Source organism: Odontomachus brunneus, unplaced genomic scaffold (genome assembly GCF_010583005.1).
Source record: "Odontomachus brunneus isolate Ranch 3 - 2012 unplaced genomic scaffold, Obru_v1 Obru_scaffold_049, whole genome shotgun sequence".
Taxonomy (NCBI): domain Eukaryota; kingdom Metazoa; phylum Arthropoda; class Insecta; order Hymenoptera; family Formicidae; genus Odontomachus; species Odontomachus brunneus.
Genome location: NW_022639499.1, coordinates 1,047,104 through 1,070,185, shown reverse-complemented (window position 1 = coordinate 1,070,185; position 23,082 = coordinate 1,047,104). Strand labels below are relative to the sequence as shown.

General features: G+C 36.3%; 6 protein-coding genes across 11 annotated transcripts; 4 read left to right on the top strand and 2 right to left on the bottom strand.

Annotated features, from left to right (window-relative positions):
- Nucleotides 1-1,260: 1,260 nt before the first annotated feature.
- Nucleotides 1,261-7,382, bottom strand: LOC116845130. Its single transcript, XM_032817485.1, has 6 exons — nucleotides 7,210-7,382; nucleotides 6,862-7,103; nucleotides 6,651-6,790; nucleotides 6,231-6,511; nucleotides 5,828-6,137; nucleotides 1,261-4,872 (listed from the first exon to the last, which is right to left on the bottom strand). Exons 3-6 carry the CDS (start codon nucleotides 6,652-6,654, stop codon nucleotides 3,074-3,076), a joined length of 2,394 nt encoding a protein of 797 aa, XP_032673376.1. The 5' UTR covers nucleotides 6,655-6,790; nucleotides 6,862-7,103; nucleotides 7,210-7,382; the 3' UTR covers nucleotides 1,261-3,073.
- Nucleotides 7,383-7,866: 484 nt separating this feature from the next.
- Nucleotides 7,867-9,477, top strand: LOC116845146 (40S ribosomal protein S2). Of its 3 annotated transcripts, none has more exons than XM_032817509.1 (3): nucleotides 7,867-8,006; nucleotides 8,485-8,830; nucleotides 8,942-9,477. In XM_032817509.1, exons 2-3 carry the CDS (start codon nucleotides 8,486-8,488, stop codon nucleotides 9,428-9,430), a joined length of 834 nt encoding a protein of 277 aa, XP_032673400.1. In that variant the 5' UTR covers nucleotides 7,867-8,006; nucleotide 8,485; the 3' UTR covers nucleotides 9,431-9,477. The 3 variants fall into 3 exon arrangements, with proteins under 3 accessions (XP_032673400.1, XP_032673401.1, XP_032673402.1); XM_032817510.1 differs by having other exon boundaries at nucleotides 7,892-8,011; XM_032817511.1 differs by having other exon boundaries at nucleotides 7,932-7,995.
- Nucleotides 9,478-10,219: 742 nt separating this feature from the next.
- On the top strand, nucleotides 10,220-14,067 carry LOC116845137 (CWF19-like protein 2). Its single transcript, XM_032817493.1, has 10 exons — nucleotides 10,220-10,565; nucleotides 10,839-11,261; nucleotides 11,439-11,933; nucleotides 12,012-12,123; nucleotides 12,197-12,339; nucleotides 12,408-12,473; nucleotides 12,547-12,855; nucleotides 13,227-13,382; nucleotides 13,552-13,734; nucleotides 13,831-14,067. The coding sequence occupies exons 1-10, from the start codon at nucleotides 10,404-10,406 to the stop codon at nucleotides 13,972-13,974; spliced, it is 2,193 nt and encodes a 730-aa protein (XP_032673384.1). The 5' UTR covers nucleotides 10,220-10,403; the 3' UTR covers nucleotides 13,975-14,067.
- On the bottom strand, nucleotides 14,040-15,853 carry LOC116845138 (protein arginine methyltransferase NDUFAF7 homolog, mitochondrial). Its single transcript, XM_032817494.1, has 5 exons — nucleotides 15,449-15,853; nucleotides 15,238-15,345; nucleotides 14,881-15,159; nucleotides 14,681-14,797; nucleotides 14,040-14,592 (listed from the first exon to the last, which is right to left on the bottom strand). Exons 1-5 carry the CDS (start codon nucleotides 15,806-15,808, stop codon nucleotides 14,065-14,067), a joined length of 1,392 nt encoding a protein of 463 aa, XP_032673385.1. The 5' UTR covers nucleotides 15,809-15,853; the 3' UTR covers nucleotides 14,040-14,064.
- A 1,598-nt stretch (nucleotides 15,854-17,451) lies between these two features.
- LOC116845123 (40S ribosomal protein S27-like) lies at nucleotides 17,452-19,301 on the top strand. 4 transcript variants are annotated; one of them, XM_032817474.1, is made up of 4 exons: nucleotides 17,452-17,600; nucleotides 17,813-17,899; nucleotides 18,003-18,096; nucleotides 18,994-19,301. In XM_032817474.1, exon 4 carries the CDS (start codon nucleotides 18,995-18,997, stop codon nucleotides 19,250-19,252), a length of 258 nt encoding a protein of 85 aa, XP_032673365.1. In that variant the 5' UTR covers nucleotides 17,452-17,600; nucleotides 17,813-17,899; nucleotides 18,003-18,096; nucleotide 18,994; the 3' UTR covers nucleotides 19,253-19,301. The 4 variants fall into 4 exon arrangements, with proteins under 4 accessions (XP_032673365.1, XP_032673363.1, XP_032673364.1 ...); XM_032817472.1 differs by having other exon boundaries at nucleotides 17,453-17,600; nucleotides 17,813-17,895; XM_032817473.1 differs by lacking the exon at nucleotides 17,452-17,600 and having other exon boundaries at nucleotides 17,732-17,895.
- Nucleotides 19,302-20,128: 827 nt separating this feature from the next.
- Nucleotides 20,129-23,082, top strand: LOC116845122 (cell division cycle protein 123 homolog). Its single transcript, XM_032817471.1, has 6 exons — nucleotides 20,129-20,542; nucleotides 20,644-20,748; nucleotides 21,423-21,648; nucleotides 21,782-21,904; nucleotides 22,026-22,288; nucleotides 22,463-23,082. The coding sequence occupies exons 1-6, from the start codon at nucleotides 20,333-20,335 to the stop codon at nucleotides 22,523-22,525; spliced, it is 990 nt and encodes a 329-aa protein (XP_032673362.1). The 5' UTR covers nucleotides 20,129-20,332; the 3' UTR covers nucleotides 22,526-23,082.

Genomic DNA, 23,082 nt, shown 5'->3' with positions numbered 1-23,082 from the left:
CTTAAGAATAAGCAATTAGAACACGCATGTATCGTTAATCACAGCTAACTAAGGCCGTTATTTTCTACTTCTATGACGCTGGAGCTCTAACCGTAAATAAATCAAGTAAAAAAAATCTATTGCTCGTGGGGGTAACGGGCTTACAAACAGTAACAGAGTATCGTTCTCATGATACAAATAATGTAATATATTAAAATAGGCGTCAGTGAATAACGCGTTAAAGGCAGTAAATGAAACTTAGACTTAATAATTAAGTTTTTTGATAAACGCGTTACACGAATAAATATGATCTCTGTAGCGAGGTTTATTCTATTCCTTCATATCATATGCAGCGTTATATTTTCATATTATACGAGTATATAAACACGCCGTTTTCAGCTACATAATAAAATATGGATCATTTATGCGATATTGGAGTAATATTTTATACATCGGGAATCAATATTGTCACCGCCTTAGAACTAGACATGTTCCAGCTTTCGCTGTTTTTTTAATATACACAAACATTATACAGGGTGCGGCAAAAGTATCGGACAGGTAAAATATCTCGAAAAATATAAGTTTTACAGAAAATTGCTTTAGATAAAAGCTATAAGTCTTAGGAAAATCTATTTACTGATTTTAACAGTTTGACCTTGGGTGACATTTCGAGGTCAGGTCGAGGTCAACATTGCTTTTTTAAATAGAAACATATACTTTTTACTACGGAATTTTATTCTACGTAAAGAAACAAACAAGTTTTGTTTGAAAATATTTTTTATACGACCTCTATTTTCTAAGATATTTACGGAAATATCTACAAAATTATTGGTTTCAATAATTTTTTACTCGAATTTTATCAATTTTACCGAAAAATAGCAAAAGATAAAAATTTATTTTTTCTCATAGAGCTCTGAGAATTTTTTCAGAATTTTTTAATTAACTTTTTAGTACTTCAAGAAAATGCAAGAAAATGCAGTACTAAAAAGTTAATTAAAAAATTCTGAAAAAATTTTCGGAGCTCTATGAAATGAAAATAGAAAATTTTTATCTCTTGCTATTTTTTGGTAAAGTTGATAGAATTTGAATAAAAAATTATTGAAACCAATAATTTTGTAGATATTTCCGCAAATATCTTAGAAAATAGAGGTCGTATAAAAAATGTTTTCAAACAAAAATGATGTGTTTCTTCACGTAGAATAAAATTTCGTAATAAAAAATATATGTTTCTATTTAAAAAAGCAATGTTGACCTCGACCTGACCTCGAAATGTCACCCAAGGTCAAACTGTTAAAATCAGTAAATAGATTTTCCTAAGACTTATAACTTTTATCTAAAGCAATTTTCTGTAAAACTTATATTTTTCGAGATATTTTACCGGTCCGATACTTTTGCTGCACCCTGTATATTATCTTTTAAGAGACTAAAATGCATACGTCTACAATTTCGTGTGCAGTAGTTTGACTCTCATATGGAGGTCTACAGAACTATAGAAACAGAGCAATGCACTTGATCGTACACACACAAAAATCATAGACTCTACACTTCGTCTAATCATCGAATAATCGAACGTGGAAAGAGTTTCGTTTAACAAAGAATATTATCAACTTATACCGACAGTAATTTTTAAATTCACTGCCTATAATATATAATTTTTATATATCTATATATATATAATTTCTAGAAAAATATATGTAATTCGTTACTGAACACAATTATGAATGCAATTAAAATAGAAGTCGACAAGTGGAGGATTTTTTCAACAAATTCATTTCACGATCAATAATTTCTAGGTATTTCTTACAAAGGCGTCCTGTCATCCACTTGACACTTCAATTAGTAAAAGGCACTACTCAGGTCCCAATATTTTTTTGTAAATCGACGTTAGAGTTTAAAGGATTTTGCAATCCTTACGAATTTTCTTCGTTTCTTTGTTGACGCAAAATTATTTCGCGTATACGCGATATAAACATCGTAAAATTTCTAAAAATAATATGTACCTCTACATATCGAATTTACGATTTGGTAAATGTGTCAGAATTACAAGTCTCCCGACTACGATCGCAATCGATAGTTGCATCGACGTCGTTAATGATCAACAAAGACTATCATCGACAAATGACTGACTCTTGAAACGGAGCAATGGAAAATACTGGTGGTGTGTGTTAAAGGAAGCAAAATTGTGCTGTGTAAAATCTCTACGGTACCTACACGTCTACCGTACGAGATATTGATGATGATCAACCTTTTCAGGGATACTGATATATATGTATGTGTTTAGATATATACAGTTTGTCTAATTTAAACATCGTCAATAACAAATGTGTGAACATTACTGTGAATAAATCCACAACAAGAAAAAGAGAGACTCCTTATATGAAGAGACACTCCTTCATATGAATGACAGATGTCATACTTGACTGCATTCTCGAACATGCTAACAATTTGTAGTTTATCTATACTATATGTTATGTTATCTATACTATGGATCTTCAGTATTGTCAGTACATTTCGAAATGTACCCTTTGTATTATTTCAATATTAAATCAATTTTTCCCAACTTCAATGAATTCTTCCCTGAAAAGGTCAGATCAGAAAGAATAAAAGACATCTTTCGATAGGATTAGCCTACCTGGAAAAGATGTTTATATATGAATTTTGTCTGTGCATGGCCATCTAGAATCATATATAAATTATACACGTCCACATAGAAAAAAATGTTATTGTGCAAATGTAATCGAAGTAGATACTCACATTTGTGACTAGCCTAGAATGTCAATATTTGATTGAATAAAACTTTCTTTTCGTTCAACTATACTTTTTTGTGTGTGGACATGTATATTTTTATATATGACTATATAGAGACCAAATTCATATATATATATATATATATATATATATATATATATATATATATATATATATATATGTGTTATATATAATTTATATATAATCTTATATATAATCTCTCTCTTATACCATTATATATGATAATTTTTCTTTAGGTACTTGCGTCGAATTTACACAACCGCGCAGGTATGATACGTATGACAACGGGAACGAACATTACGATATGTGCGATTATCCTCAGCAATTATCTTAAAGACGTGAGATATGGTTGGCAGGTCATGCGCTGCACCGGCTGATAGATTTTTCTCTGTACGGGACTGGCGGTCACGCTGGCGCTGCCGTTTTGCCCGTAATTATAGGCACTAGAATCCTTGGATAGGTCGCCGGATTCTGCGACGGGTCGGTTCTCCTGGAGCGGCGAGTCGTTGCCGAGTTGCTGGCCAGCGACCTCGTTTCTCTTGCGGAACTTCGTGCTGTACTTGTAAAAGTCGGACATCTCGAAGGGCTTGGTTACTTCCCGGTACGGCTGGTATTTGCCAGCCTGGACTACAGTGCAGTTCTGCGGCGAGCCCAAGGGCGCTCGCACCGCGTCGTCGCAAACGTCGAGGGACGGCTTCGACTCGGCCGGTATCTCCAGTACCTTCGGCCTCGTCGCGGATTGATCGTATCGCGTATGAGGTTGCTGCTGCATCATGTGTTGTCGCTCCTCGAGCTTGTCCCTCTTCCGACGGTTCACCGGACTGACTGGCGGTCCGGTCATCACCTGATCGTCCTTCGTACTTTCGTTGCTGGCGGCCTTGATACGAGCTGGCGGTGGACTCGACTGATATTGCGTGCTCTTTCGCGCGGCGATAAGGTTTTGATCCAGACCGATGCTCATTCCGGAATCCAGGGACGTCTCGTACCACTCTTTCTGGCGACTCTTCCGGTTGGTGTATTCCACTGCCGTGATATCCTTCCCGTCGTGCGAGTCGTGGCTGTGGCTCGACTGCCACGTCTCCACGCTGCCTAACGACTGCGTGCGCAGCAGCATCTTGTTGTTCGCCGGTATCTGCTGTTCAGATAGCGGCAACAGATGAACAGAGTGGTGCTGGTGGGCCGACGACGACACGGAGGCGCTGCTGTGCGTTGAAGGCTTGGTACTGGCGACCGCGACAGTGCGGTAACGCGATTGTGCGTCCGCGTTTACGCCAATACCGCCGTTGTGCTGGGCGTTCCGCCTTCTGCGATCCAGACTGCCGAATCTATCGGCGGTCATAGGCGGCTCGTCCATGCTCACCCAGACGATCTCGTCATCCTGACGCATCCAATAGCCGGCCGGCAACTGTGCGTCGATCATCGGCGCGCCTGTGCCCGTGTGCCGCAGGGTGTTCTTGCCGTTGGACGAGTCGCGATCCGTGGCGCGCCTCTGCACAGTCTGAGACTGCGCGCTATTCTTATAGTAGATCTGATAGTCGGTAACGGGCGCGTAATGAGAGACGCGGAACTCCCTCTCGTAGGATCCCTGGCTGGCTCTCCGGATGATATCCGCGTTGTCCAAGTGCTTACACTCAACGAAGGAATATTGTGGGCTATAGTTTTGTGCCATGTGTTCGTATAGAAGCTGCTTCGGAAAGTATTGCTGTTGTTGCTGCTGCTGGAATTGCCGGTAACGCATCTGCCGCTCGTCATCGGTATAGGTGTTCGGCACGTAAGGACGATACGTTCTCTCGGTGTCCTGATAATGGTCCCGGTGGCCACGGGAGCCGCCACTGCCATGAGAATACGTGCGAGCGCGGTATTGGTCGGGCAGGATGTAGACGTTTTGATTGTCGTTGTGATCGTGCTCCACGATCTTGATGTTGGATTGCTCAATAGGACTCACGCCGGGATAAGTGCCGCTGTGATGATGGAGATTGCACAGAGTTGGCACAACCAGCTGCTCTTCATACGTGTGTCCGGAATACGTGATACATTTATCTTCAGGGCCTAAAGGACTGAGGCTGATACCGGTTTCGTGAAGTATTCCTCTTCCGGCGGACTTCACGGCACTGACCTCGTTTCCTGCCGCACATAATCATAAATGCATTATGTTGAGGTTGAGTCCAGGATTGTGCTGTAGGTTTTAAAATTATGTCTATGAATTCTTCACATATTACTTATATAATGACAGATTAAATATACGGTCTCTTTTCATGCAGACAACATGAATTATATGTAAAATATTGTAAATTATATATTTAAATATACACAAAAGAAGAGTAATCAAACTATGAGAAAGTTATCATACCTATTTTAGATATTAATTATAAAAGTAACGTTTAAAAAAGACAAGATTGAAGGAAACCTTTACAAATTGATAGATTTAACTCTGAAGGTAAGAAAGAGAATGCAACCACAGATAATTATGTGATTCCAATATGTTTAGAACAGAATTGTGTTGTAGATTTCAAGATTATGCTATTAGGGTTAGACATTTATGAACTTTTTATATATTGTCTATATATACTATGATTTCTTATCATGCAGACAAAATCATGTGAACTATATAGAATATTGTAAATTATATTAAAATATACATGAAACAGAAAAGTAATTATAAATTATGTGAGAAAGTTACCATATTTGTATTAATTATAAAAATAATGTTTAAAAGAAACAATAGGTTAAATTGAATTTTTATTTCATTATGTGATAGATTGATAGATTAAATTCTAAAGATAAGAATGCAACTAGGAAATTCTAACTTGTTGCACTCTAACTTGTCTAGGAAACAACATTCACAAACTTAAATCAGGATTCTAAAAATTAAATTAAAAAATAGGCTTTTCTCAATTTTTTTGTTCTTTAAACAATATCTATAGATTACTCATTGTCTATCTAAACGACATCTCACGCATAGTCTACGTTGTCCACATCTAGACACAGACTATTACAAATCATTATCATATATAAACGTCTAACTCTTTTGCACCCTAAGATTGCTCAACAATTTATGATATTTTTTGCATATTAATACCTGCACTATCCAGCGGTGGTCGCGGTTTCTTCGTCCGATGCTTCACGTTGGCGTGCGAATGTGGATGCGTGTTGTAACTTCCTTGCGTCCCAACTGACAGCTGCGTTGTCTGCCGATGCGTTTTACCGCGACTCTGTCGTATGAAATTCAATTCGGTATCCAACTCCTGTAATCTTCGCTGACCCTGCTGATAGGCGAGTCTGTGCTTGCGCCGTGTAGCTTTACTCTCCGTAGGATCATTGACGACCTCCAGTGCAGCCTCCACAATGCCAAGCTGTACTTGCCGTTCCAACTCCAATTCCGATTCCTCCTGTATACACGAATAAAGATCGATACAATACACCTTGACGAGTCATTGAAACATCACACAAACGTTATATCAATCTTGTTATGCTGGACTCACAGGATCAGTTGCTTTCAGTTTGTTGATTAGCTTTGTTGGATATATAAATGCAGAGGCTGCTCTTCTACGGAAAGTTGGTGGACTTTCTCCAGGCTCCAAAGGTATTTCTGGAGGCAGAATCCCTGTTATCTCTGCCTCCTCTACACACAAGCTCTTCAGCTCATTGTTCTTTTGAGCAAGCTTCTCCTGCAGAGCTTCTCTACGCTGACGTAACCACTGTAGTCTCGCGGATAACGCATCATCTGCCAAGGTTGCTGGCGTGCTTTCGTTTCCTGCCATCACTGGATTGCAATGTACAATTTCAATATCATAAATCTCAGTGTTTAATCAATTATAAAGATAAAAGTTAGATGATGTTAAAAAAGATAAAATTCATGTGATATTATATTATACCATTTATATAATAATACTTGTATTTACCCATATTATTGAGTGAGATGTAATAAATGGGTCAGCTGTAATCTTTACATTTGAACTAGTTAATATATTTTTCGACAGCGACATATCCTGGACTAGTATTGGTAATACTGCCACTACTGCTTGCCATTTAACAAAGTACACTAAAACATGAGTTGGTTCTCATAAAAATTCTTTTTGCATTTATAATAAATTAATAATCAATGATTGTTACCAATGCATTTTTTTTCTTCTAATTCTGATGGAGGAGTTCTCCATCAAGCCCTATGCCCTTCTCCAAGGATATTTTTGGCTATGTGGCTCACCAATACATTGGACCTCCTGGTTAGGTTAGGCATTTATACAAGAGAGTGATTAATTGCTTCATTACAAGTGTCAGTCGTTTGTAATTGGCTATAAAGCACTCCGGGCATAAGTCCAATTTCGTATAACAGCGATTCTTTATAATTCTTTCATCTGTAATCCGGCGAAAAAGAACAAAGTTACAGTCACCACAATATCCATTGAGAGCATAACCAACGAGAGTGCCCGCTCTTTTCAGGTGTTTTCGATTTTTACTTACTAGGAAAGAAGTCACGACGTTCTATAATCAGCTCTTAAATAACAATATATATACACAAAAAGTATTTATTCATCGGAATGTGGTTTCAACATTGTCGCGAATTTAGGCAGGGGTAATAGGGGATAAGGTTACCAAAGTGTAGAGGCATCAATGCACCAATTCTCTGAAGACCTGAGGCGCCACCTTCTACAAATTTTAAACATGGATGTAGGAATATATCATGGGCTGCGTTCCGATTGGAACAAAGCAAGCCAAGGTTGAAGGGTCAAGCTGGTGGTACATAGAAAAACTTGTGGTTCCTGCACACAGGACGCGGTAATGCTTGCCGCGCGGCGGAAGTTCGCGCGACAATCAATATGCTGCTTTCCGTAATAATCTTCTAGCTTTTACAGAAAAACAACATATTGATTGGCTGTCGTGCAAACTTCCGTCGCGCGACAGCCAATCAATATGCTGCTTTCCGTAATAACCTTCTAGCTCTTACGGAAAAACAACATATTAATTGGCTGTCGCGCAGACTTCTGCCGCGTGGCAAGTATTACCGCGTCCTGTGTGCAGAAGCCATTAAGCAGTAATGGCTCCTACACACAGGACGCTGTAATGCGGAAGTTCGTGCGACAGCCAATCAATATGCTGCTTTCCGTAATAACCTTCTAGCTCTTACGGAAAAGCAACATATTGATTGGCTGTCGCGCGAACTTCCGCCGCGCGGCAAGCATGTTAGGAGCCATCAGGCTTCTCTCTACTTGACAAGGAGTTCTCTTCTTTCGTGCTCCTAGGAGACTAGTAAGAGAAAAGTAACGTAAATAATCAAAATATTTCATATTTACTTCAATTTATTATATTTTATATTTCATTTTCTCCTTGTTTATATTACAATAGCGTGTTATATTTCTTTATCTTTTGTAAACATGTAAGCCAATAATAATAATGTAAGCCATGTAACTTAACATGAGCAATTTCTTAAGAAATTGTCATATATTTAAGTATTTCAAATGTTTTGGCATCGTTATGTTACAAATCTTACAATATAACAAATATATTTCACTCTCTTTTCCTCTTGATGAATTATGCGAAATCAATAATCCTATATTTTATACTGAATTGTGTAACATTATTTTAGCACCTATGTAACTAATATAATTGTAATGTAGTAATTGTAATATTATATTAAGAATAGTGACTATCAGTAATATTCAATCAATGCTTTTAATAAACTATAAGTTTTTAAATATTAAATGATTTTGGTAGTCGTATTTGTACATTTAATTACAGAATGGCGGACGCTGCTCCAGCCACTCGAGGAGGTTTCCGTGGGGGTTTTGGCTCTCGTGGAGGTGGTCGTGGAGGATTAAGAGGTAGAGGACGTGGAGGTAGAGGTAGAGGACGTGGCCGTGGTCGTGGCAAGGAAGACAGCAAGGAATGGGTTCCTGTCACCAAGCTAGGCCGTTTGGTCAAGGAGGGCAAAATACAGTCTCTGGAACATATCTACCTATTCTCCTTACCCATCAAGGAATATGAGATCATTGACAAGTTCCTGGGAGCAGACCTCAAGGATGAAGTACTGAAGATCATGCCTGTACAAAAACAGACTAGGGCAGGTCAACGTACCCGTTTCAAGGTAATTAGAAAATTCAGCTCATCATTATAACATGAGATTCACATGTAAAGACAAAATATGAAATATTAATAAATTAATCTTAATTATGCAATTGCTTAAAATATTTTGTAGGCTTTCGTTGCTATTGGAGACAGCAATGGTCACATTGGATTGGGAGTAAAGTGCTCTAAGGAAGTAGCCACTGCTATTCGCGGCGCCATCATCCTAGCCAAGCTATCGGTAGTGCCGGTACGACGCGGCTACTGGGGTAACAAGATCGGCAAGCCGCACACGGTGCCCTGCAAAGTCACCGGTAAATGTGGCTCCGTACAAGTACGTTTGATCCCGGCGCCTAGAGGTACCGGTATTGTCTCCGCGCCAGTTCCCAAGAAGTTACTTCAAATGGCTGGTATCGAAGACTGTTACACCTCCGCCCGAGGTTCTACCTGCACCCTTGGCAATTTTGCCAAAGCGACTTACGCTGCGATAGCCAAGACTTACGCCTATCTGACACCAGACTTGTGGAAAGAACAGGCTCTAGCTAAGGCGCCATACCAGGAATTTGCAGACTTTTTATCGAAAAATCATAAAGGAAGTACGAGAGTTGCTGAAATTGTCTAAATAAATATTTGCCCCTCACGGGACTTCTCTGAAAATTCTAAAAATAATTCTTGTAATTTTACCCCTTCCCTCCTAGTCCTAGTACTTATTTACAAATTGATGCGTTTTAGTACATTATCTGGTGGTATGATAGGAATTAAAATTTGATTGTCCGAGAAGAATTTGACGAATCACATGGCAAAGCGAATAAGATTGAAATTTGTGGAATACTAAAATTTGGTTCACAATATTCTCCAATACTAGTGTGATACCGACTTAATGCAGTCTCCCCATTTTCCCCTATCTGGAAGGGAGGGGATATACAGCTCTACAGCAGTGATGGATTTTGGCAAGATATGTCTCGCGCATGCGTACAGAGCAAACGCTCGGATCCTCACTGACGTATATACTTTCATCGAATCTGAGGTATCGTTAGGGCCCTGCGAGAAAAGAAATGTGAAGGAATTAGCAGGAGGAAGGAAAATTGCTTTGATAGGAATAGAGTGCAAGTAATATGAATAATAATAAGGAAATTGACATATTTGTTATTTACTGTAATACTGGAATACTCTTCTTTTTGGTTTCTTACTCTTTTTCTCGATGCCACTTGATGTAGGCTGCTGCGGATTATCCATCTTCTTTGTCCTAACAAATTTATTATTTTTTCAGCTATTCACATAGTACACGTTGACACTTGTTTATAAACACACATGAGAACAATACAAGGGTCCCTTATAGCACCTACTACTGCACTCTAGATACATTTCTGAACGCAGCTGATTTCTAGTTGTGACGTCAGCTTACGCATGCGCACGAAGTTTCTTGGGACGGCGAATATCTTGCCAAAATCCATCACTGCTCTACAGACATAACATAACCTATTTTAATATTTGACAAGTTTAATACGGATTATAAATATTTAGTTGTTTGAAAAGAAAAGTGCATCATCAAACCATTGTAATATATAATTTTTACTCTAATTTGCAACTTTGCAATGTATAATAACGAATGTGTAAAGACAAACCATAGTAATGACTTTGTTTCACATCTAAGTAAAAAATCTAAGAAGTCCAAGTTTAAGAAAAAGAAAGCTAGTAAAAAGGAAAAGAAGAAATACAAGAAAAAAAAGGAATACTCTACATCGTCTTCAAGCAGTGTAAATATTAAAATCTTTAGAATTGTGACTTGTCATAGAAAAAGGAAACCTAACTTCTAATTAAGTTTTCTCTAACTAGTTTCAGAATTAAATTAGATCTTTACTATTGCATGTCAATACAACATTATTGTTTGTTTCATTTTTCAAAACAGTAATATAAAATAAAATGCAGTTCTCAATCTGTAAAAGTTTATTCAATGCGTTCTAATTTCACTCATAATGCAAAGCAATTTTGTGTTTCTTATCATAATTATAAAAATTATACATCTCTAGGAGAGTTCTGGCAGTGATACATTGGAATGGGTAGAGAAAACTACTGAAAACCAAATTTCTTCATATGCTACTGGAAATCCTATTAATAGCAAAGCACAAGGAGAACAACTTAAAAGAGATGAGTGGATGAACATGGAAAATTTTCTTCCATGTACATCCAAGTCTGAAATGAAAAAACAAAAACCTAATGCAAATGAAGAAGAAAAAATAAAGAATCTTCTGAATAAACCAGGGCAAAGTGATAGAGAATTAAATCCATATTGGAAAGATGGTGGTGATGGATTACCTCAAATTAGTTCAGCAAGATTTGATAATCAATCAATTCTTGATGCAAATTGGCTGAAAAAAAGTCTTCGTCGTGCTGAGGAACAAGCTCTTAGGGATGGTAGAAGACTAGAGGAAGTAGCTGCAGAACGCTGGGGTGTAAGTTGACTAAGAAAATTAATCATTAAATTATTATAGTTATAATAATAAAGTTATAGTAATAATTACAGTTGTTATTATAACAGTTGAATAGTTATAGTCAATCTATAAATTATTAAAGTGATTATTATAATTAATATAGAATTACAAAACCTATAATTAATTTTGTTTCTTCAGTCCTTAGAAACTATTCAATCAATGATAGCTAAAGCAGAAAGAATGTCGAATTTTGAGCAGGATAAGTTCCATCATAAAAGTAACGACAAAAGTGAGAGAAATTCTTGGAGAACTTTCAATTCAAGAAAGAGGGATCGCTCAAGATCAAAATCTCGATCTAGAAGTAGAGAACGCACTGGAAAGTATAACACACACTATTCAGCACAGAGTAGAGAACAGAAACAAATGTATCAAAGACCCAAAGAGAACGATGATTATTATCAGCAAACTGCGCATATGTCTAGCAGCAGTCGTGTAAAAAATTGGAAAAAGGATAAAGATGATGATAGAAAATATGAGTCTGAGTCATCCCCATCTGGATTAAAGGAAACTATTGCAGATAGAATTAGTAACGCAAATGAAATAACTAAAAGCGAGAATACAGGCGTTTTGTCAGAAGCAGAGATGAACAAGTTAGGTGCAAGAATTATCAAAGCTGAAATAATGGGTGATGAGGTATGCTTTATTGTTTTATTATCTGCTTTTCTTGTATTCTTCAATTTCACGCTTATTAGAATAATTTTATTCCTCCAGCAATTGGCGACTCAACTTAAGGGCCAACTGGAGCAAGCCAGGAAGTTTATTGCGGCGAACAAAGCTGTCGTACAAGAAGAGACTGTGATTCTTACAAGAACAGATGAAAAAGGTACGCTTCTTTCTTTCCAAATACGAAAGTAAATGATTTTTTCATGTTGTAAATATGTGGAATTTTGTGTTAGGTGTTGCAAGGCCAGTTCAGCCCAGAAGTCAATCTAAAAAGTCTACGGAAAGTCATAGGAAAAAGAAAATTGCGGAGACACACGTATCCGGTGATAGAATACGTCATTTCGCGGACGATGATAAGTATTCTTTGCATGAAATGGTAAGTAATTGAACAGATTGACATATCTTTGAATATATCTAGCAACTAACTGCAAATATCTATCGCAGTTTCAACGAGAGAAAGGAAGATCGGCAAACGAAGACGAAGCTATGTTTACTAAATTTGCTTCCAAAGTGAGTTGATGGATTAAATTTCGTGTAACCGGATTTTCGTGAAAACGGATTTTCTAGAATTCTCCTTTTGCAGGGTATGGATCATATGGACGATATGTTCGAGCAACAAATCGCACGAACGGATTTGGAAGCAAAGGATGATAAGCGGGACCGTATGCGTGCGATCAAAGAGCACAAGGATTTATCTAAGTATCTGGATAACTGTTGGTGGTGCCCCGACTCGAAGAATATGTTAAAGCATATGATCGTTACAATGGATTCCATGATTTGTCTAAGTCTACCCGCTTGCACTTCCTTGACTATTGGTCATTGCATATTGACACCTGTACAACACATAGCGTGTCAATTACAATTAGACGAAGATATATGGGAAAGGCTTCAGGTAATTGTATATTAAAAGGAATCTTAGTAAATCTAATAATTTATAGAATTATTTTTATAGAAGAAAGAAAGCTGATATACACATATCTTTAGTATTTGATTATCATTTCTTAGAACTTCTAAACATTTAAAGATGATACTAATTATATCGATTAAATTATATTAAACCATATTTTGCGATTAGAGGATGAAATTTACGATTGATTTTGCAGAATTCTTCGATCTTAGAATGTTTACAAATTCTGAGCCTCCTATTAATGAAAACCAAAGAGATAAACATTGCCTCTTATTTATAGAGTTCGTCTTATCAGAAGAATAACTGTCAATCCTATTTTAATTATACATTATAGAAATTGTAATTATATTTTACAGGAAGTAAAGAGAAAATTGACGACAATGTTCACGAACGAAGATTTTTATCCGATATTTTTTGAAGTATATAAAAAGCGACGCAAATTTTCCCACATGCAGTTAGAATGTATCCCGTTACCTAACGACATTGGTGAATTAGCACCAATGTATTTTAAGGTATGTCACCTTATCGTAATATTTCTCTGTATAATTTATTTATAATGGAGATAGAATGGAATCCATTTGATGTTTCAAAGCATTCTAATAATATGTGTAATGATATTAATACAACTACCGCAAGGATAATAATGTGTCTGGATATAATTTTTCCACATTCTATGTGCAGAAAGCATTGTTGGAATGTGAAACCGAGTGGTCTATGAATAAGAAAGTAATCGATTTAAAGAGTAAAGGTATACGGCGTGCCGTACCAAATGGTTTGTCATATTTCATGGTAGAATTTGCTTCGCATCCTGGTTATGCTCATGTAATCGAGAACGAGGAAATGTTCCCGAAAAATTTCGCTGAGGTGAGACAAAAAGAATTCTATTCTATAGAAAATGTTTTTTGGCTTTTCACGTAAATGAATCAATATGTTAATGCAATCGTATTTCTTCAATTGTAGGAGGTGATAGGTGGAATGTTGGATTTAGATTGCAATTTATGGCGGAAACCAAGAAAACAAAGCTTCGATGAGCAAAGAGTAAAAGTATTGGAGTTCACAAAAACGTGGAAAACATGTAATTTTTCGCAAGCAGAAGATATTTAATAATACTGTTTGAACTTGTATCCTAATCTAGAGATGTTCTATATGTATCTTTAATATTCAAATAAAAACGACACTTTAATTTTTATTAATTTATTTCAATAGATCTGATTTATCCATTGGCTTTACTTCGTCTTCAAATCCTGCTACTGGCCATTTTGTTAAATAATCCTTTAGAATAAATGGGAAAAGAGACAAAACTTTGAAACAACTTCCCATTTTATCTTCGTCGGTTATCATATGATATCCTGACTCAATTTGCTGTTTTTGAGTGCCGGTAGCATTTTGTAAAAGCATTTTTAGTCGCAAATCGATGCCAAGATTCCTTAAGAATCTTTTTTGTGTCACTGGACCAAATACGATTAATCTATCATCTTTTTGCGCAATCTCCTTTATTGATAAAAAGTCAACGTCAGCAGTCAGATCTGCAGTTCCAGGTTTCAACAAGGGATCGTGCAATTTGTGTTGACGAAACGCGCGAAACGTATCACTTTTCTCTCTCTCGTGACCATAATCAATAACTAGCGCAAATCCTCCACATTCCCATAAAAATTGGGACATGTAGTCTGTTATAACAAAACTCTGTGGACTTACTTCCACATGATCTCTTTTCTCATTTGGCTGAAAAATAATGTTTCTATCAGATACATAATCTATCACTTGTATCATTTAAAATAAAATTCATAATAATGTAAAGTTGAATATTTACAGACAGATACACTTTGCAAGCAGGTGTTGCAATTTGTGAAAGCACATATCGAAATCTTTCTTCACTTGTTTCCTGTACTATGTCCACTAAAATCTCTCTCCAGCCTTTATCAGTTTTCTGAAAGCAAGTGTTGCAATTCATGTGAGAATAACTTTGTGCATTTTGCATGTCAATATTAATATCCTGCTCTATTTTGTTACCTGAAACTTATGTATTGGCAAAGCATCAAAGAATTCATGTGCAACAAATATACTGAACTTCTTAGGGATATCATTGATAGAATAATACCAATATATCTTTACACCATTTTTGGTAACACCTTCTCTGTAATACATAGTAGATTTTTCATCTTCATTGCCTGTTGGTTCATTGTCTCTGCTTTCTGTGCATAATCTTTCTGTTTGAAGCTGGGACAGAGCAGGGCTAATTTCTACTAAATGAACTGATACTTTATCCAAAAGATTAAATTTCTTAAATACCTGAAATCAAAAGTTCTTAAAATTGTTATATTCACACGATTTAATTTGATTGAAAATAAGAATGTTACAAAAATATACCCGTAAGATATCATTGATTAGGGTGCCTCTTCCTGGACCTAATTCCACAAGTTGAATAGGCTCATCGTTAATTTTTCTCCATTCATTGATCATCCAGATTGCTATGATCTATTAATAACAGTTAACATAGTCAGCTTTTTTGTGATAATTTCTTTGTAATGCTTCAAAAGAATAATTTTACATGAAATAAATCCGATAATAAGTTACATACTTCTCCAAAAAGTTGACTGATTTCTGGAGAAGTTATGAAATCTCCTTTTTGACCAAAAACATCTTTAGTCATGTAATAACCTATAGTAGGATGAATCAAGACCTCCTTCATATATTCAGCAAGTGTTATGGGGCCGCATGCCAATATTTTTGCATATAATTGTCGATATAAATCCGACTTTTCATTACTGACTACATTGTTCCCTGAATATAATCTCTTCAACAAAGCTTGATTTCCAAAATATTTTATTTTTGAATCTACAGCTCGAAAAGTAATACATCTTCCGAGTGTGCGAGATGCTTTAATTACATTAAACATGATGCGTGTTTGACACATGATGTAAATATAAAGGTGTACCATTGCGCATGATGACGTCACGCGTAGTGACGTAAAGGTGCTTTTACATAGGAGCGTCGAGAGTCAAGCGTTGAGTACATACGTAGTAATATAGTAATGGCTTCTGCAGACAGGACGCGGTAATGCTTGCTGCGCGGCGGAAGTCCGCGCGACAGCCAATCAATATGTTGTTTTTTCGTAAGAGCTAGAAGGTTATTACGGAAAGCAGCATATTGATTGTCTGTCGCGCGAACTTCCGTCGTGTGGCAAGCATTATCGCGTCCTGTGTGCAGGAGCCATAATAGTGAGTTGTTGCTGAAATGCAAGATTAATTTAATTGCATACTGAACTGTCAGTTGAATTTCGAGACAGTTATCAGCAATTCAGAAAAAATTGTAAGACATTACAAAATGTCTATTAATTATTGGCATTATTTGTAGTTATTAAAATGCAATAGCATTATCAGTAGCGAATATTACAAACAAAACATGAAGTTAATTGCATTAATATCACTAATTGCAAATATGAGCAAAACAAAAAAAAAGGTTTTGCGTGTTACAAATATTCGCAGAAAGAAAGAGACATGGGCTGCGTTCAGCAGAGAAAGCTGCTTTCCAACTGTTGTAAAATTTGTGAATCTGATTGGAGTATGTTCTTAATTTTGGTTAAATCCAAGAGCATGTACCAATCATATTCACGAATTTTACACAGTTGCAAAGCAGCTTTCTCTGCTGAACGCAGCCATTGCTCTAATAGCATCAAGACGCTGAAATTTGAATGGTTTATAGCATATTCGACTGGCTCTGGGTTAACCCAGTTTGGGTTATTCAGCCTACGTTTATTGGTCGAACAAGTACTTATAAGCTTTATGATTGGCTAGTAGAGCCTCTACTAATCGAGTAGGATTTCTGAACGCAGCCCTATACTGCTGAAATAAGTTGGAATGAGACAAATATATGTTTGTGTCAAGGGAGCGTCCCAATTGACCACGGTACGATTGGACACAACCAACCGATGCAAAGAAGTATCTAGTGAATTACCAGGTCAAACCAATCATTACAATCTGTGTCCAATCGTACCGTGGTCAATTGGGTCCCACCCGTTTGTCAAACGCTTATTGCACCAGTGCAACAGTGTAACGAAAAAGAACAGACTTGGTAAAAGCACCTCTAAAAATAACTTTTTAAGCTTTGTGATTGGCTATCAGCTACTTTTAGAAACGCTTTTAGCGATAAAAGAGAGTTCAAAATATGGAATTTAGAATAATAGTAATAAAGTTAGCAAATCCCCTATAAAGTCTGCATTCTAATATTTACTGCGAATACTGAAAATCTATAGTATACGTAACATAAACTATAGATTTTCAATACTGGCTGTGAATACCGGAACGTAGTTAAAATTAACTACACACATGATGTAGAGATAGCGCCACAGGAAGTATAATATGTATAAACTAAATATATTATACTGTATAATACAATGTATAATAAAATGTATAATATCTCAGTATAATACGTGCCCAACCCTGGTAGAGACTGGACATAACGGGGTTCCGCGTGATTGGTGCACGTGACTTTTGTCCACAGAATGGCAGCGCCCCCCAACTAAGTTAGTGTGAGAAAAAATATACTCATCTTTACTTATTGTACTAGTGCAGCAGTGCAGCGAAAAAGTACAGACTACTCACTTTTTACGAGCTCACGTATTTATGCCGCCATTTTGTGGGCAGTTTTGTCCAGTCTCTCTTCAAGGGTCTCTAGATTAACCCAGGGATAGTCGAACACGCTATAAATAAGGATTACAGAAAAAACTACGAGTATACTTTTCATTATAAGTATAATTTCTCTTTTATTTGCTATTGAGTTATTTTAGGTATTCGTATTATTTGTAATTAGAATATTTTTTTATTAACTATCAGTTTTATGTCTTATATTTTACGAAACTTCTGAAATAAAAGATTTACCGCTTTAAATTTTAAATCTACCGCTTTTTGGTGTGCCACCTACCACCTAATTTTTCAACCACCAGGCAACACTGACACGGAAATTCGGCCGGAAAGTTTGCCTCTGTAGTTGCTGTCTAGCTGTGTTGGAATTATACCGGGTCCATGTGTGAGTACGTTTTTACGTTATAATTTATTGGTTACAGCCTTTTTTTACGTTATAACTTATTAGTGTGGGATTCTTAACCTCTGACACGCCACCATTTCTCTGCACAGAATTCATTCCACTGACGAGACGGTTTTAATTTTTGGAATCATCTACGCTCAGAAACGAATGTAATTGAGTACATTCTTTTAATAAAAATTTCAGGTAAGATCTTTGAGCTGAATATTTGCTAAAACGTTAAACAAATTGAAAATTTACGTTATTTACCATCTTACTCTCTCAAATACTTTAATATCTTGTAAAATAGCACAAAATATATATTGTGTATTCCTTTAATAAAAATTCTTTAATAATCTTAGGTAAAATTTTTGTGCTAAATATCTGTCAAAACATTGAACTAAACTGAAAATTTACATATTATCATACTCTTTTGAGCACTTTAATATATTATAAAATTGCACAATATTGCATATTCCATTAATAAAAACCTCATGAGATGAGTTGAATATTTGCCATTTTTTTAGATATTCTTGATCCTGGTAAATTTATAAATTAAATTTTCCAAACAATTTGGTAAATTTTCTAAACAAGTTAGAGTTCATAGAAATCTTACTTTCAAAGTTACATCTGCTATGTCATGTAATGAAATAAAAATGCAATTTATCTTTTTTAAACATTGCATTTATAATTAATACCTAAAACACAGATATAGTGATTCTCTCATAGTTCAAGTATTTCTTTTAGATTTGGTTTCTGGATTTGAGCCGTGTGAATTCTTGGTTGTCTGATTCTATGTCACGTGGCTTAAACCTGGAAACCAAATTTAATATTCATAGACACTGCAAAAGCCTCAAATATCAAATTATTTCTTTAATATAATTTACAATATTCTACATAGTTTATATTGATTACGTTCAACAGAGAAAACTTTTTTGCAACTGTTGTAAAATTTGTGAATCTAATTGATATGTTTCTCATCTTGGCTGAATCCAACGCAGCACATCCAAAGCAGCTTTCTTTGTTGAATGCAGTCAATGTCTACGTGAGAAAAAGACAGTGTATTAATCGTGTAGACAATAAAAATATATAATTATTTTGCAGGATGCCGTTAGCTAGAGATTTCCTTCATCCAAGCCCCATCGAAGAAAAGCGGAAACATAAGTTGAAGAGGCTTGTACAAAAGCCGAATAGCTATTTCATGGACGTCAAGTGTCCTGGTTGCTATGCAATCAAAACAATATTTTCTCACGCACAGAGACCGGTGGAGTGCGATGGGTGCCGCACGATTCTCTGCACACCGACAGGTGGAAAAGCCCGATTAACTGAAGGTTGCTCCTTCAGGAGAAAAGTACAATGTTAGTGTATAACTTCTTTCATATTTGCAAAAATAAATACAAAATTATTCTGTATGATTTGTACACTTATTTACTGTTAAAGTTTTCGTGCCCTCGCCCCGGCCATTTTGATTAACGACAGCAGAAGCGAGAGAAACGGACATTCAAAATTCTCGCGGAAGATAAGAGGTTATAGCCCATATTCTGAATCCTCTTTTATCGATAAAAGTGTCTTAAATGTAGCTTCTTAGCCAATCTCCTACGCCTCTTTTAGAGGCACTTTTATAAGTAAAAGAGGATTCAGAATATGGGCCTATGTCTATAAAGTCTACACTTGTAATTGATTGAGCACGTTTGTGTAAAGTATCTCGAAAACTTTTATTCTAACAATAAATAGCTGTAAAATTAACGTGACGAAATGAGGAAAGGCAGGTTTAAAAGAGAAGTTGCGTGTCACATTAATTTTACAGCTGTTTATTGCTTGTTAGAAGAAAAAGAAAGTTTTCGAAACAAAGGCCGCTTTGGATATATTTTTTTGTATCAGCGTATTTCACAAGAATCTTGAGCGTGTGTTTTCTCGCTTCTGATGTCATCAATTGAGAGTTTTGCGGCGAGGAATTAGAATAAATACGATCTATCTTCCCGTAAATGTTAAGTTTGTTAAAATATAGAATTTTGTAGAATATTAGCTACTGTTCTCTTCTTGTATGAGGGATTAAACAATTTTAGCGAAAAACTTCGGAATTAGGTTTTCAAACTTTTCAATGAATCCTCCCACAAAGTTTCTGTTGAGAAAAATTGATCTTTATAATCACTATGAAATGAAACTCGTTTTACACATAGAAAGTTACAAATCGTTATGATATCATGTACAAATATTTTTTTAAACTCAGCTGTACCGACGTTATCGTCGGTATAACAGGTTTTCTAACCTCCAACACGTCGCTAATCTAACCTAACTTCCGACAACTCTCTGCCATAAAACTCTTTTCCCAGTGACGAGTGATAATATTAACACTCAGAACCCTCTTCTACGCGTAAAAACTAATAGACTGAGTATATTTTTTATTACAATTAAAGGCGGATATAAACAGAGTTTTAGAAAAATGGTAAGCGACTTGAGATCGACGTGTTCCTTCTGCTGTTGGTATCCGATATTCAAAGAAGATTCCTTGAAGGCCACGATTGTTTACGTTACGAATGACGTTTTGAAATACTTACAACACGACAAGTTTGTGTTGCCGCTTGAGACAATACAGTCATTGCCAAAGAGCTCGCAATGGAGCGATGGTTTACCAGTAACCAGTGAGGGTGAGGTATTTGTTAATTCTCTTCATTCAAAAAAGAACAACCTGCGGGCAGGATGAACTCAAACACACTGAAAAAACTATAAGAATTTGTTTAAACATTATTGCAGGAGGCTGACTATCAACCGACATTTCCTAAATTCAGTCAAGAAATACAGGATGTACTGGATGAATACAAAGCAGTATTCGTCAAAAGCAACTGGAGCTCACCTATGGTAAATTTTTTTCTATAATGCATTATTATATTACTTTTCAATGGACCCAGTTATTTTCAAAGAAATATTATTTGAAAATATATACTTTTTTGCAAATATAAAGGCTCTTATTCTCAGTTTTCTTTTTGTCAGTAAGTGTCTAAAAATGACTTATAGCTACCCTTATAGAAATATCATACTAAGAATCATTGATAATTACTTATTATTCAGTATTTTTAATACTGAAAATAAGTAATTATCAATGATTCTTAGTATGATATTTCTATAAGGGTAATCAAAATACTTATTTTTAGAGGCATTTTTGTCAATAAAAGAGGATTTTGAAGGAATAAAGAATGTATATAACATATAACTCAAAATAGCACAAGATATTTCAGAATCATTCTAGATAAAGACATTTCCAGGATATTGTAGATATATTCAGGATAATCTTCAGAGTTGCATTGTGCTACCTAAAAATATATAGTTATGCAATATAGAGTTACTAATGGCGTTTTATAAAATATACCAATATGCATATTCTCTGTAACATGTAGTTATAGATAAAAAATGGTTGTTCAATTGATTTAATTATTTCTTTTTTATTACACTGAACTGTATTGATTGACAGTTTACGTTTCTGTTTGCATCAAATTTAATCGAGTAATTTATAATTACTCACAATCACTTTGCAGGATGCAACATGGATTACTCCGACAAAAACTCTCAAATGTAAGACATTAGAAGAAGTCTACCTGCTGCTGAAGAGTTCCGATAGGATTGCTAAAGACTTGAACACCGCAAGGTCTCTGCGAGAGAGTCAGGAGAGTCCTTTGTCGTTCTGCTTGGTGTTAAAGCAGTGGCAGGACATCGACCCGTGCACAGAATTCCGCTGCTTTGTCATGGACAATGAGCTAATTGGTAATTTATCACACACAGCTGTCGTACAGTTTCTTTCATCAACTATTAAATTTTATTCAATATCAACTGCTTTCACGTCTCTGCCTGTTGTTACAAAGTCAACTTTCGCGATAACAAATTACACCTTATGCAGCTATAAGTCAAAGAGACATATCGCAGTACCACAAGTCCTATGAGTCAGAAAAATATAGTATACAGACAGACATCGAGAGTTTCTTTTTGGGGCGCATCAAAGGCAGATTTCCGCTGCGTAACTGTGAGTAGCATCCTCTACCAAGGTTCGATAATGCTATCCGAATTCGTGTAATCGCCTCATGAGCGACACTATACGCGTATATTCGTCGCCCATAAAGTTGTTCTCTCTCTTTCTCCCGCAGATTCCTTCGACGTCGTTCGACGTAAGGAAGATCACGTGAAAATAGTGGACTTCGGCCCGATCGACGAAACGTTTACGAGGGGAACGCTATTCACATTCGAGGAGTTACAGGAGCACAAGAACGGTACGCCGGAATTTCGATTTATCGGGGAGAAGATGGGCATTCAACCGAAGCAATCCACGCACTTTTGCATTCCATATGAGATCAATGAATTTTTCCGGTCGGGCGACCGGAACGTCTCATTGTTGAATATCATTCAGAGGGTACGTCATTCTTTCTTTCGCTCTTCTTTTTCTCTCTCTCTCTCTCTCTCTCTCTCACATACTCTCAGTTGATCGGAGGAATATGCATGCGACACTTGGCGACTTACTTTAACATTATCCTAGATTCTCGTTAATGCAACTCTTGATTAATGTTTCGTTTATCCTAAATTGTAGGAAGTGGAAAGTCAACGAAATGAGACAGAGAGCGAAAATGCCGACGCTCAGGAAAATGTCTGATGCACATGCAACGGAGAAAAACGCTTCTCAACATGCATACGAGTAGCAGTCGGGATTTCCTCACACACGTCTACGATGGATCAAACTCAAAAGGGGGAATGAAAATTCTCGCGTCGACATCCGACTGTATTATCCACGAGAGATTGATGTTTGGAATGAGCTAATAAATACACGCTCACTTACTTGCAACGATCCGCTCGTTAATTTCCATACACATTATAGTTTATCTCTCCCTTAGAACCTGCATTGCAAATCGAACTCAATTATGCCGATGAATGATGAAAGGAGCATCGAGATCGAACTTGTTCAAGCTATTTTTGCCCGCGACAAATCATCCGAATCTTCGACTCGACATTCTTCTCTGCAAAAAGTGACGAATTTAAGAAATTTACCTGCAACTTCCGGGAATATCGCAAATTTGTCGAAAAAATTTACGCTAATGGATGATGCGTATCGTGTATTTGTGTGTGTGTGTGTGTATAGAACGTATGCGTGTGTGTGTGTGTGTGAATGAACGTACACCGACAGAATGTTTAAATACAGAACTTTCACTTTTA

Excerpts from the sequence above, each read along its gene's own strand:
- LOC116845130 (XM_032817485.1), bottom strand. Across the intron at positions 6,138-6,230 it reads AACTGAAAGCAACTGATCCT|GAGGAATCGGAATTGGAGTT; the intron begins GTGAGTCCAGCA and ends TCGTGTATACAG. Across the intron at positions 4,873-5,827 it reads ACCACCGCTGGATAGTGCAG|GAAACGAGGTCAGTGCCGTG; the intron begins GTATTAATATGC and ends TATGTGCGGCAG.
- LOC116845146 (XM_032817509.1), top strand. The coding sequence starts at position 8,486 with ATGGCGGACGCTGCTCCAGCCACTCGAGGAGGTTTCCGTGGGGGTTTT. Across the intron at positions 8,831-8,941 it reads GTCAACGTACCCGTTTCAAG|GCTTTCGTTGCTATTGGAGA; the intron begins GTAATTAGAAAA and ends AATATTTTGTAG.
- LOC116845137 (XM_032817493.1), top strand. The coding sequence starts at position 10,404 with ATGTATAATAACGAATGTGTAAAGACAAACCATAGTAATGACTTTGTT. Across the intron at positions 10,566-10,838 it reads CTACATCGTCTTCAAGCAGT|GAGAGTTCTGGCAGTGATAC; the intron begins GTAAATATTAAA and ends ATACATCTCTAG. Across the intron at positions 13,383-13,551 it reads TAGCACCAATGTATTTTAAG|AAAGCATTGTTGGAATGTGA; the intron begins GTATGTCACCTT and ends TTCTATGTGCAG.
- LOC116845138 (XM_032817494.1), bottom strand. The coding sequence starts at position 15,808 with ATGGTACACCTTTATATTTACATCATGTGTCAAACACGCATCATGTTT. Across the intron at positions 15,160-15,237 it reads TAATCAATGATATCTTACGG|GTATTTAAGAAATTTAATCT; the intron begins GTATATTTTTGT and ends TTTTGATTTCAG. Across the intron at positions 14,593-14,680 it reads CTTGCAAAGTGTATCTGTCT|CCAAATGAGAAAAGAGATCA; the intron begins GTAAATATTCAA and ends ATTATTTTTCAG.
- LOC116845123 (XM_032817474.1), top strand. The coding sequence starts at position 18,995 with ATGCCGTTAGCTAGAGATTTCCTTCATCCAAGCCCCATCGAAGAAAAG.
- LOC116845122 (XM_032817471.1), top strand. The coding sequence starts at position 20,333 with ATGGTAAGCGACTTGAGATCGACGTGTTCCTTCTGCTGTTGGTATCCG. Across the intron at positions 20,543-20,643 it reads CAGTAACCAGTGAGGGTGAG|GAGGCTGACTATCAACCGAC; the intron begins GTATTTGTTAAT and ends ACATTATTGCAG. Across the intron at positions 21,649-21,781 it reads CATGGACAATGAGCTAATTG|CTATAAGTCAAAGAGACATA; the intron begins GTAATTTATCAC and ends CACCTTATGCAG.